General features: G+C 49.0%; 1 protein-coding gene across 1 annotated transcript in view; it reads right to left on the bottom strand.

Annotated features, from left to right (window-relative positions):
• Positions 1-13,424, bottom strand: part of LOC141976567 (scavenger receptor cysteine-rich domain-containing protein DMBT1-like) — an 84,863-nt gene that overhangs the window by 38,103 nt on the left and 33,336 nt on the right. The window contains exons 11-13 of the mRNA XM_074937590.1: positions 10,440-10,769; positions 9,380-9,709; positions 1,227-1,556 (exon numbers count right to left, since the gene is read on the bottom strand). Coding sequence (XP_074793691.1) covers positions 1,227-1,556; positions 9,380-9,709; positions 10,440-10,769 — 990 coding nt within the window. The remainder of the gene's footprint in view (positions 1-1,226; positions 1,557-9,379; positions 9,710-10,439; positions 10,770-13,424) is intronic.

The following is a 13,424-nucleotide window of genomic DNA, read 5'->3' as shown; positions in this document are numbered from 1 at the left end:
GAAAATGAACATGTGTTGGTCCACACTGTTTTGGATCATTATCGAGCAGAACCCATCATAAGCATGGATACACGTCCTCTGGAATGATGGCTGAAGCATGGGACATATGAATCTTTAGCGCATCTGATGCATAAATACTTTGTGACCCCAGCTACTACAGTGCCATGCGAACGCCTGTTCTCACTTTCAGATAACATTGTAAACAAGAAGCAGGCAGTAATATCTCCTGCAAATATGAACAAACTTCTCTGTCTGAGTTATTGGCTGAACAAGACGTAGGACTGAGTGGACTTGTAGAATCTAAAGTTTTACATTGTTTTATTTTTGAGTGCAGTTATTTTTTGTACATAATTCTACGTTTGTAAGTTCAACTTTCCTGATAAAGAGATTGCACTACAGTACTTGTATAACGTGAATTGAAAATACTATTTCTTTTGTTTCTTTTTCACAGTGCAAATATTTGTACTCAAAAATAAATATAAAGTGAGCACTGTACACTTTGTATTCTGTAGTGTAATTGAATTCAATATATTAGAAAATGAAGAAAACATTCCCCCAAAATTGAAATAAATGGTATTCTATTGTTGTGTAAAGGCGCAATTAATTGAGCGATTAATCACGATTCATTTTTTTAGTCACTTGACAGACCTACTCCCCACCACTGCCATGCAGCCACTTCTGGGGTGGAACAGAGTAGCTGAGAGACAGGGCACAGAAACTGATGGGCTGTGTAGGAGAGGAAGTGAAGAAGAACCCTATCTCCAGTCACAGCAGTGGGGTATATTACAGGTTCAGGGGTAATTAGCTGAGCTGCAAATCACCGGGGGTGGCAGGGGTAGGACACCCACATAAAGGGACCCCTGAGCGGCTGCAGGCTCCATTCGACCCCAAATCCCACAAATGGGATCTACGGTTACCCAGCACCTCATTGTGCTGGAGTGGGGCAGGGGGATCACAGCGATCAGCGATGGGGAGAGTCTTTCACAGAGGCACACGCACTGTTCCCTGCAGCACAGGCCCTAAGTGCTGTGCTGGGGCACTGGGGCCAGCACTGAGTGAAAGGGCAGAGAGCCCCCTACTGAGAACCCATCCTGCTCGCTGCAGTACAGGCCCTCAGCACCATGCTGGGGCACTGGGGTCAGCGCTGACTCAGACAGGAGAGCTGGATCTGTGCTGAAAACTTCCCAACCTGCAACACCCACAGTGACGTCATGGATGCAAGTTACCGGAGCACTCGACACCAGCATCTTCTCCGTGCGTACAGTTACTGTCTCCCCAAGACCGAGCCCTGCAATCAGAGAGGGCAACTTCTGTCCCTGTGCAGGTGACATTATCCAGCCAGATATGGTCAGATCCTTGCCCAAAGTGAGCCCCGGTGGGGGCTGATAGCGCCGTCCCACAGCCCAACTGCCTGCACACGATTCCAGCATCCTGTAAGTCCCAGCCGCCATCACACACGGTTCCCCACTTCTTGTTATGAAACACCTCCACTCTCCCAGCGCAGCGACTCGAACCATTCACCAGTCGGACCTGAGCCACTTCTGAGATGCCAGAGTCTGCAAACACCCCAAGGGAATAAACACTCAGGGACGTTCCTCTACATCTGATCACTCGTGTCAATGGGGAATATAGCCCCTCCTGCTGATGGGTCTGACCAGTCTCTGCACACAGTGAGGTCCTGTCAAGAGCTCCCCACCACTGACCAGGCTTTTTCCACTCCCGTTCCGGCCAGCTGTCACCTAGTTAGGCAGACTGGACTGCAGTCTGACCTACTGCTCCCACTAGAGCACTTAATGAAAAAGATCATCCCCCTTCCCCCCCACTGCCTTCATGTAGAAGCTGGTGGGAACCTCCTGGGGAGCAGATTTACACCCTCACTCCTGGGGCTGGTATTCGCTCCAGTAGGATACTGTGCAGTGTTGCAGGGCAGACACTGGCATAAGCATCTTGGTGATTGGGAGCTGAACACAGTCACCCGTGTCATTAGTGGTTGCCTTAGCCTGACATCAGCATCGAAGTCTAGATGATCCAGGACTGTGGACCCTCTTGAGCAGTAGCCTGAGGGACTTCCTTGTACTGCATGGGCCACAGCAAGTGAAAAACTTCATGTTCCCCAAAGACAATGAAAATAGAAGTTTCCATCCAACACATTACTGGCATGAAATCCCCAATGGTGACAAAGTGGAGAGGCCAGGGCTTATGTACTCAAAAACCCAAAATGCTGCATACTCTTTTTGTTGCAAACTCTTCCAGTCTAATGTTCCAGCCACATTGGGTTCTACAGGAACAAAGGACTGGAAAAATCTGGCTAGAAATCTGGCATGCCATGAGAAGGCAGCAAATCACCAGAGAGCATTCATTCCATAGGTGGAAAGAGCTTGAGATGAGACTAAGGTTAAAGGCCACCATAGATGATCAGCATCAAGAGAAGATTGCATCAGAGTCTCTTTACTGGCAAAATGTTCGGAAAAGGCTCATTGCCATTGTGAGAACACTTGCTACCCAAAACCTAGCACTGTGTGGCACTTCAGATCAGCTGGATGTGCCAAACAATGAAAACTTCCTTAACACTGTGGAGCTGATGGCACACACCACTACTTTGGAAAAACAATTCAAAATGAGATCATACAGTTACTGGCAACAAAAGCCAAACAGAAGATTGTGGCAGATCTGAAGTCAGCAAGCTATTACTCTGTTATTCTGGACTGCACACCTGACATCAGCCATACGGAACAAATGACTTTAATGGTGCATTTTGTAACATCAACAGAACCTAGTGAAAATGTCCCGGCAATGATGACTGTCAGAGCATTTTCTAGAATTTATTGACATTGATGATACTACAGGAGCTGGTATGACAAATGTACTTCTTAAAAAGCTGGAAGATACGGGAATTCTGATACCTGACACGCGAGGTCAGGGCTACGATAATGGTGCCAACATGAGCGGAAAGAACAGAGGAGTGCAGACACGGATCCGAGAGTTAAACCCTCGAGCTTTTTTTGTCCCATGCAGTTCTCATTCATTGAACTTGGTGGTCAGTGATGCAGCATCAGCTTCTAGTGAGGCTGCTGAATTTTTTAATGTAATTCGAAGCATCTATGTATTTTTCTCTGCATCACCTCATCGATGGCAAATTTTGAAGCAACTTCTGGGAACATCCTCTCTGACACTGAAACCACCGAGTGCCACACGATGGGAAAATCGAGTGGAGGCGATAAAGCCTACCAAACACCAAATTGGGAAGACAGATGATGCCACAGTTGCCATTATGGAGGATAATGCTATGACAGGAACTGTCTGTGGGAGAACAGTGGCAGAGGGAAATGGAATCACCAGAAATACACATAACTTCAAATTTCTCTGTGGCTTAGTGTTGTGACATGACATACTGTTCGAAATAAATGTTCTAAGCAAGAGACTCCAAGCTGCTGACCTTGATATATCTGGAGCAATGGAACAACTGGACAAAGCAAAGTAATACCTACAGTTTTACCGGTCAGATGCGGGATTTCAAAACATTCTGAAGAGTGCACAGAAGTTGGCAGAGGAACTTCACACTGTGGAGGAAAAATTCAGTGGACCCAAGTAGGCCTAAATTTCCCAAGTAGGCCTAAAACTTTGGTCAAGCTAACTGTGTATATGAAGCATAAGAAAAGAGTGTGGAAAATTCCATTAAGGGGCGATTGCAAACAGCACAGCTTAAGAAATGTAACCATAACCGCCAGAAGTTAGAAAAAAACCATTAACCGCAAAGAAAACACCTGTCAATAACAGGAAAAGCTTGTTTTTGCTAAACTCCAAATAAGGCAAAGCTACTGTTGAAACTTGCACTATATGCCAAATAAGGAAAAATCATGGAAAAATCATGGAGCAGGTCCTCAAAGAATCAATCCTGAAGCACTTACATGAGAGGAAAGTGATCAGGAACAGTCAGCATGGATTCACCAAGGGAAGGTCATGCCTGACTAATCTAATCGCCTTTTATGATGAGATTACTGGTTCTGTGGATGAAGGGAAAGCAGTGGATGTATTGTTTCTTGACTTTAGCAAAGCTTTTGACACGGTCTCCCACAGTATTCTTGTCAGCAAGTTAAGGAAGTATGGGCTAGATGAATGCACTATAAGGTGGGTAGAAAGCTGGCTAGATTGTCGGGCTCAACGGGTAGTGATAAATGGCTCCATGTCTAGTTGGCAGCCGGTGTCAAGTGGAGTGCCCCAGGGGTCGGTCCTGGGGCCGGTTTTGTTCAATATCTTCATAAATGATCTGGAGGATGGTGTGGATTGCACTCTCAGCAAATTTGCAGATGATACTAAACTGGGAGGAGTGGTAGATACGCTGGAGGGGAGGGATAGGATACAGAAGGACCTAGACAAATTGGAGGATTGGGCCAAAAGAAATCTGATGAGGTTCAATAAGGATAAGTGCAGGGTCCTGCACTTAGGATGGAAGAATCCAATGCACCGCTACAGACTAGGGACCGAATGGCTAGGCAGCAGTTCTGCGGAAAAGGACCTAGGGGTGACAGTGGACGAGAAGCTGGATATGAGTCAACAGTGTGCCCTTGTTGCCAAGAAGGCCAATGGCATTTTGGGATGTATAAGTAGGGGCATAGCGAGCAGATCGAGGGATGTGATCGTTCCCCTCTATTCGACACTGGTGAGGCCTCATCTGGAGTACTGTGTCCAGTTTTGGGCCCCACACTACAAGACGGATGTGGATAAATTGGAGAGAGTCCAGCGAAGGGCAACAAAAATGATTAGGGGTCTAGAGCACATGAGTTATGAAGAGAGGCTGAGGGAGCTGGGATTGTTTAGTCTGCAGAAGAGAAGAATGAGGGGGGATTTGATAGCTGCTTTCAACTACCTGAAAGGGGGTTCCAAAGAGGATGGCTCTAGACTGTTCTCAATGGTAGCAGATGACAGAACGAGGAGTAATGGTCTCAAGTTGCAATGGGGGAGGTTTAGATTGGATATTAGGAAAAACTTTTTCACTAAGAGGGTGGTGAAACACTGGAATGCGTTACCTAGGGAGGTGGTAGAATCTCCTTCCTTAGAGGTTTTTAAGGTCAGGCTTGACAAAGCCCTGGCTGGGATGATTTAACTGGGAATTGGTCCTGCTTCGAGCAGGGGGTTGGACTAGATGACCTTCTGGGGTCCCTTCCAACCCTGATATTCTATGATTCTATGATTCTAAGGAAAATGCTGTTGAAGAAAGTGGGCTTAACAAATTGCAGTTTTCAGCAATATAAGCTCCTGTATTTTCTGTATGCAGCGGGGCAGCTATTTAGAGCTGTTACCCCCCTGCTCTTGTAATCAATAAAGGAGCCTCAGGCTTGGTTCTGATCCAAACAGAACGCGTGGTTAATTTTTCCACCACAACACTGAAGCTATTTTCCCACCCATTCAAGAATACAAGAGTCACCAAAGAAGAAGACATTTTGATTACGAGGCACGGGATAATCCCACAAGAGACCCCAAACAACAATTTAAAGTTGAATTCTTTAACCAGATGCTAGACTGTGCAATACAATCTGTTGAAGAACGTTTCAGGCAGCTCAAGGAACACAGCAGTATATTTGGGATGTTGTATGATATTCCAAAACTCCTCACTATACCTCAAGAAGACCTACACCAGCAAAGCAGGCACTAGAGACAGTGTTGACACATGATGACATGCGTGATGTTGAAGCTGAAGTTAATAAAAACACGTCTACACTCCACAATGACACAGGAGAGGCTGGTCGGCCTTGCAACCATCTCAATAGAGCATGAGCTGGCCCAGACTGCGGACCTTCAGCAGGAAGCAGTTCAAATCTTTGCAACCAAGAAGGCACGGAAAGCACCACTTTCATTATTCAAACAGATAAAAATGCCAGTGTTTACTATGCAGACAAGAAACATTACATTTGCTGTTCAGGTGTTTGAAAGTTAAGTGTTTCTTAAAATTTTTGAACAAGGCATTCTAAGTTGTTAGTTCTCCTTTATTGGGGTAGGTAGCAGAGCAGTACCATGAGAGGAGTAGAACAGGAAGAAGGCAGAATTGAGACCTTTCAAAGTTTTGGCCCAAGCGAGGAGGTATGGGGGCATCATTTGAGCTCCCCGCCTCAGGTGCCAAAATGCTGTGGGCCGGCCATGTCACCAGGCTGACAAGGGTTGTGCCCAGTGCAGAGGCAATGCACACTTCCTGCAAGCAGGTTGGCCCCCTCCTGAAGCAAACACCTGCCCCTGCGATTCCTCCTCACTTGTCACGACTGACTTGGCAACATCGTTTTGTGGCAGCTATTGCTGCAGTGGGGTCTAGTGCTGCCGGTCCAGGACCAGTCTCAGATGAATGATGGCAGAGCTGGGTTGACAACTGTGCCCTCACAGAGGGGTAGCAACTCTGGGATACAGAGACTGGCTTGCTCATGGATTTTCAGAAGCCCTAACTTGTATCTGCGTATTTGCAACCTGGGATACAGATCCTGGACTAGGCTTAATGGGCCCCTGACTGGACTGACCCGAGGAATTGCTACAATGCAGAAATGTGGCTTAGTCCGATATTCTCCGTCTGCCTGTGGGGCAGCAATACAGATAGTCACACGTGGTCGTGGTGGAGGAGAGCCCCGTCAGAAGAGTGGGCTTTGAGGATGCACAGTCAGATGGCTGAACAAGCTAAAGGTAAGCAAGGTTGGAATGAGCTCTCCCCTGACAGCTAGTGATAAACTGGGGAGGAGAAAGGGCTTCAGGACCAGACGGTATTTACATGAACACACCCACTCTGCCTAGGTATCCAGCAGACAGAGCTGTGTTGGCTGGTGCTGGGTTACAAATCACTGTAGTACTTGAATGCAGGGGTAGTGTAATGTTGTTGTTCTGATTGTCTGAGTAAAGGGCAGCAGAACTGGGCTTAGCCTGCCCTGACTGAGGGGGTCACCCACAACTGTACTAAACCCACTAACCAGGTATCAGACACCAGACACCTATTAAAAGTGAGAGGGGGTGGAGATGAGGTGTGCGTTGTGTGTAAGAGGTCTAGGCATGGTTTAATCTGCCCCTCACCACTCTTCAAAGATAGAGCTAATTAAGGCTCCATTAGGAGTCTTTTGGGATTAATTTCTTTTTGGGATTAAGTAATCACTAGAGCTGAAATCACCTGCTGTGAGACAGTGTTTCTGCCCAGCCTGCTTCAGCACTGAGGTTTCCCCACTAAGAGCTGACAGTCACTGAGAGCTGGGGGGAGCCTCAAGAGAGCGACCTGCAGAGGTCACAGTAGAGAGGCCGGGGGCAGCAGGCGGTGAGGGCGAGCAGAGTGGTGAGTGGCTGGCAGGGCAGCTGCTGGCAGGGCAGCTGCCACCAGAGCAAGCACCCAGACAGCAGAGCCAACCAGGCCCTCTCCTCCCTGCCCCCATGGTGGGAGCTGAACTCACACAGGTGCACCTCTGAACTCTGGGTCTTCACTAACCAAGGACAACCACTGTGAGTGGGGTGCGGCAGAGGGAGAAGGGAGGGGCACATTAAAGGGAATTTTGGTTGCTCGATTCAAGATCCTGAAGCAATAGACACCGCCCAACATACCCTGGGATAGGTGTTTTGCTTATGGTTTTACCTGTTTCCAGCATTAGGGCCAGCAGAACTGCAAATGGAGAGCGCCCCCTTCTGACACCCTCTGCCTGCAGCACAGTCCCCCTAGCACCGCACGAGGGCACTGGGGCCAGCGCTGACTTCCAGGGGAGAGCTTCCGTGTCTCGCACCGAGCCCCCACACCGCTCCCTGCAGCACAGGTCCATAGAAACGCACAGGGGAATTACGGTCAGCCCAGACTGAGAGGAGAGCGCTCCCTACTGGAACCTCCATATTGCTCCCTGAAGCACAGGCCCCAAGCACCATGCGGGGGTCATCACTGGTGCTGAGGGGACACCCAGGAGACATACGGTGACGGTTAGCTGAGCGGGCTCCATGCTTGCCGTGGTATGGCGTCTGCACAGGTAACTCAAGAAAAAAGGCACAAAACGATTGTCTGCCCTTGCTTTCACGGAGGGAGGGAGAAAAGGGGGGCCTGACGATATGTACCCAGAACCACCCGCGACAATGTTTTAGCCCCATCAGGCACTGGGATTTCTACCCAGAATTCAAATGGGTGGCGGAGATTGCGGGATAGCTACCCATAGTGCAATGCTCTGGAAGTCGATGGTTGCCCCGGTATGTGGACACACTCCGCCGACTACATGCACTTAGAGCATTTGTGTGGGGACACACACAATCGACTATATAAAAACGCTTTCTACAAAACCGACTTCTATAAATTCGACCTAATTTCGTAGTGTAGACATACCCATATCAAGGTACAAAAGCCCCCCACCCGCTGCCCCCGGCCCCACCCCCATTTCACCCCATCCATGAGGCCTCGGCCCTGCCCTGCCTCTTCCCACCCCTTCCCCACCCCCAATCCAACCCCTTCCCCAAAGTCCCAACCCCAACTCTTTCCCCTCCCTGCCCCTATTCCAACCCCTTCCCCAAATCCCCATCCCTGCCCTGCCACTTCTCCGCCTCCTCCCCTGAGCACGCAGCTCCCCGCTCCTCCGCCATCCCTCTTGGAAAGCGCTAAGCGCCACCAAACAGCTGTTTGGTGGAGAGAAGCACCTGGAGGTAGGCAGAGGAGCTGGGACACAGCGTGCTGGGGCGGCGGGTGAGGGGAGCTTGGCAGCCGCAGGAAATAACTCCACAGGATGCATGCGGCCCACGGGCCGCATGTTTGAGACCCCTGGTCTAGGCTCTAGTCAACGTAGTTTGATTTTATTTCCCATGGAACAATTTCTTTCTAACCCTTCTCCTTGCTACCCCTCGAATCTCTACTCTCTGTGAAATCACTTGTCCTTGGTGTCACTCTGAAGGGATCTAAAGCTGTGTGTTGACTGGGGCAGAGATGGGAGGTGGAGCTGGTCACCTTGGGGCCCTGTTCCTTTGGGAGCAGCAGATCTGTGACTGCTGTGAGTGCCCTGTGGGACAGGGAATAGGTGCTGCAGGGGGACGCTCGGAGGACCGAGGGGTGAAGTGTGCCTATTGCCAACCTGGAAGGAGGTCACTCCCCCACAAAAGGCCTAGAGGGCACAGCTTGTGTGGCGTGTGGCCGAGGGAGTTGGGGAGCTGCCCCTCAGTGGGCACAGACAAGGCTTCCTCATGCTAGGGGCCCATGGAACTGCACTGGGGCATTAGGGCCAGCACAACTACAAATGGAGAGCGCCCCCTACTGACATCTCCCTACCAATAGCACAGGCCCCCTAGCACTGCACTAGGGCACTGGGGCCAGCGCTGACTTCAAGGGGAGAGCATAAGCGTCCCCTACTGAGCCCCCACACCGCTCCCTACAACACGCAGGGTGGTAGATGAAGGTTACCTGAGCACACAACACCGGCATCTTCTCCGTGGTTACAGTTATTGTCTCCCCAAGGCCGAGCCCTGCAGTCGGTGAGGGAAGCTTCTGTCCCTGTGCAGTGAACATCATCCAGCCAGATACGGTCTGATCCTTGCCCAAATCGAGCCCCTCCTGGGGCTGATAACGCCATACCACAGCCCAGCTGCCTGCACACAACTCTGGCCTCAGTTAAATCCCAGCGGTCATCACACACGGTTCCCCACAGCTGGTTGTGAAGCACCTCGACTCTCCCAGAGCATCTATTCAGACCGTTCACCAGTCGGAGCTGAGCCACTTCTGAGATGCCAGAGTCTGCAAACACCCCAAGGGAATAAACACTCAGGGAGGTTCCTGTGCATCTGATCAGTAGTGATGCTGGGGAACGTAGAGCCTCCCGCTGACAGGTCTGAACAGCCTCTGCAACAGCCTGTTAAGGGTTCACTCCCTGTCAATTAATCGCAGTTAACTCACGCGATTAACTCAAAAAATTAATTGTGATTTAAAAAACTAATCACTATTAATCGTAGTTTTAATCGCACTGTTAAACAATAGCCTACCAAATGAAATGTATTAAATATTTTGGATGTTTTTCTAAGCCCTAACTTGTATCTGCCTATTTGGAACCTGGGATGCAGATCCTGGACTAGGCTTAACAGGCCCCGGACTGGACTGGCCAGAGGAATTGCTGCAATGCAGAGATTTGGCTTAGCCCGCTCTTCTCTATGTGTCTGTAGGGCACCAGTACAGATGGTCACATACATGATGGAGGAGAGACCTGTTAGAAGACGGGACTTTGAGGATGCACAGTCAGATGGCTGAACAAGCTAGATGGAAGCAAGATCTGAATGACCTCTCCCCTGACAGCTAGTGATGAGCTGAGGAGGGGAAAAGGATTCAGGACCAGACGGTATTTATATGAACACACCCACTCTGCATAGTATCCAGCAGAAAGAGCTGTGTTGGCTGGTGCTGGGTTACAATGCTCTGTAATGAGCTTCCCACCCTGCTCCCTACAACACGCAGGGTGGTAGATGAAGGTTACCTGAGCACACAACACCGGCATCTTCTCTGTGGTTACAGTTATTGTCTCCCCAAGGCCGAGCCCTGCATTCGGTGAGGGAAGCTTCTGTCCCTGTGCAGTGAACGTCATCCAGCCAGATACAGTCTGATCCTTGCCCAAATCGAGCCCTTCCTGGGGCTGATAACGCTGTTCCACAGCCCAGCTGCCTGCACACAACTCTGGCCTCAGTTAAATCCCAGCTGTCATCACACACGGTTCCCCACTGCTCGTTGTGAAGCACCTCGACTCTCCCAGCGCATCTACTCGGACCATTCACCAGTCGGAGCTGAGCCACTTCTGAAATGCCTGAGTCTGCAAACACCCCAAGGGAATAAACACTCAGAGAGGTTCCTGTGCATCCGATCACTAGTGATGCTGGGGGGGATGTAGCTCCTCCCACTGACGGGTCTGAGCAGTCTCTGCAACAGCCTGTTAGGGATTCACTCCCTGTCAATTAATCGCAGTTAATTCACGCGATTAACTCAAAAAATTAATCATGATTTAAAAAAGTAATCATTATTAATCGCAGTTTTAATCACACTGTTAAACAATAGAATACCAAATGAAATGTATTAAATATTTTGGATGTTTTTCTATGTTTTCAAATATGTTGATTTCAATTACAACACAGAATACAATGTGTACAGTTCCTACTTTATACTATTACAGTTAAAGTTGTTTTATCCAGCATGCTGGGAAATGGGGGATGCCGGTAAATGAAAAATGCCAGTTAACTAAGAGGGAGGGAGTTTGGGTGCGGGAGTGTCTGCGGGGCTGGGGGTTGGAGCACGGGAGGGGGTGTGGAGCACGGGTTCCGCGAGGAAGTTTGGATGCGGGCGGGGGCTCGGGACAGGCAGTTGGGGCACAAGGTAGGGTGCAGGGTGCTGGATCTGGGGGCCATTCACCTCAGGTGGCACCCCGGAAACGGCAACTTGTCCCACCTGCTCCTAGGCGGAGGAGTGGCAGGTGGCTTGGCGCGCTCCCTTCATCTGCAGGCACCACCCCCGCAGCTCCCATTGACCATGGTTCCCAGCCAATAGGACCTGTGCAGCCAGCACTGGGAGGGGCAGCATGCTGAGCCGCCTGACGCGCCTCCGCTTAGGATTAGCCAGACCCTGGGACAGGTCGCCGCTTGCGGGGAGCCATCCGAGGTGAGCGGCCCCTGGATTCATAGATTCATAGATATTAAGGTCAGAAGGGACCATTATGATCATCTAGTCTGACCTCCTGCACAATGCAGGCCACAGAATCTCACCCACCCACTCCTGCAAAAAATCTCTCACCTATGTCTGAGCTACTGAAGTCCTCAAATCATGGTTTAAAGACTTCAAGGTGCAGAGAATCCTCCAGCAAGTGACCCGTGACCCGTGCCCCATGCTACAGAGGAAGGCGAAAAACCCCCAGGGTCTCTTCCAATCTGCCCTGGAGGAAAATTCCTTCCCGACCCCAAATATGGCGATCAGCTGAACCCTGAGCATGTGGGCAAGAGTCACCAGCCAGATACCCAGGAAAAAATTCTCTGTAGTAACTCAGATCCCACCCCCTCTAACATCCCATCACAGGCCATTGGGCCTATTTACCATGAATAGTTAAAGATCAATTAATTGCCAAAATCATGTTATCCCATCAAACCATCTCCTCCATAAACTTATCGAGTTTAATCTTGAAGCCAGATAGGTCTTTTGCCCCCACTGCTTCCCTTGGAAGGCTGTTCCAGAACTTCACTCCTTTGATGGTTAGAAACTTTTGTCTAATTTCAAGTCTAAACTTCCTGATGGCCAGTTTATATCCATTTTTTCTTGTGTCCACACTGGTACTGAGCTTAAAGAATTCCTCCCCCTCTCCAGTATTTATCCCTCTAATATATTTATAGAGAGCAATCAGATCTCCCCTCAACCTTCTTTTGGTTAGGCTAAACAAGCCAAGCTCCTTGAGTCTCCTTTCATAAGACAGGTTTTCCATTCCTCAGATCATCCTAGTAGCCCTTCTCTGTACCTGTTCCAGTTTGAATTCATCCTTCTTGAACATGGGAGAACAGAACTGCACACAGTACTCCAGGTGAGGTCTCACGAGTGCCTTGTATAACGGTACTAACACCTCCTTATCCCTACTGGAAATACCTCGCCCGATGCATCCCAAGACCGCATTAGCTTTTTTCACGGCCATATCACATTGGCGGCTCATAGTCATCCGGTGGTCAACCAATACGCCGAGGTCTTTCTCCTCCTCCGTTACTTCTAATTGATGCGTCCCCAGCTTATAACTAAAATTCTTGTTATTAATCCCTAAATGTATGACCTTACACTTCTCACTATTACATTTCATCCTATTACTATTACTCCAGTTTACAAGGTCATCCAGATCCTCCTGTATGATATGCCGGTCCTTCTCTCAATTGGCAATACCTCCCAGCTTTGTATCATTCGCAAACTTTATTAGCACACTCTCTCTTTTTGTGCCGAGGTCAATAATAAAAAGATTAAATAAGATTGGTCCCAAAACCGATCCCTGAGGAACTCCACTGGTAACCTCCGTCCAGCCTGACAGTTCACCTTTCAGTATGACCCGCTGTAGTCTCCCCTTTAACCAATTCCTTATCCACCTTTCAATTTTCATATTGATCCCCATCTTTCCCAATTTAACTAAAAAGAAAAGGAGTACTTGTGGCACCTTATAGAGACTAACCAATTTATTTGAGCATAAGCTTTCGTGAGCTACAGCTCACTTCATCGGATGCATACTGTGGAAAGTGTAGAAGATCTTTTTATACACACAAAGCATGAAAAAATACCTCCCCCCACCCCACTCTCCTGCTGGTAATAGCTTATCTAAAGTGATCACTCTCTTTACAATGTGTATGATAATCAAGTTGGGCCATTTCCAGCACAAATCCAGGTTTTCTCACCCCCCCCGCCACAACCCACTCTCCTGCTGGTAATAGCTTATCTAAAGTGACCACTCTCCTTA

This window comes from Natator depressus, chromosome 23, assembly GCF_965152275.1.
Source record: "Natator depressus isolate rNatDep1 chromosome 23, rNatDep2.hap1, whole genome shotgun sequence".
NCBI classification, from domain to species: domain Eukaryota; kingdom Metazoa; phylum Chordata; order Testudines; family Cheloniidae; genus Natator; species Natator depressus.
This window is presented reverse-complemented; position numbering and strand designations above follow the sequence as displayed.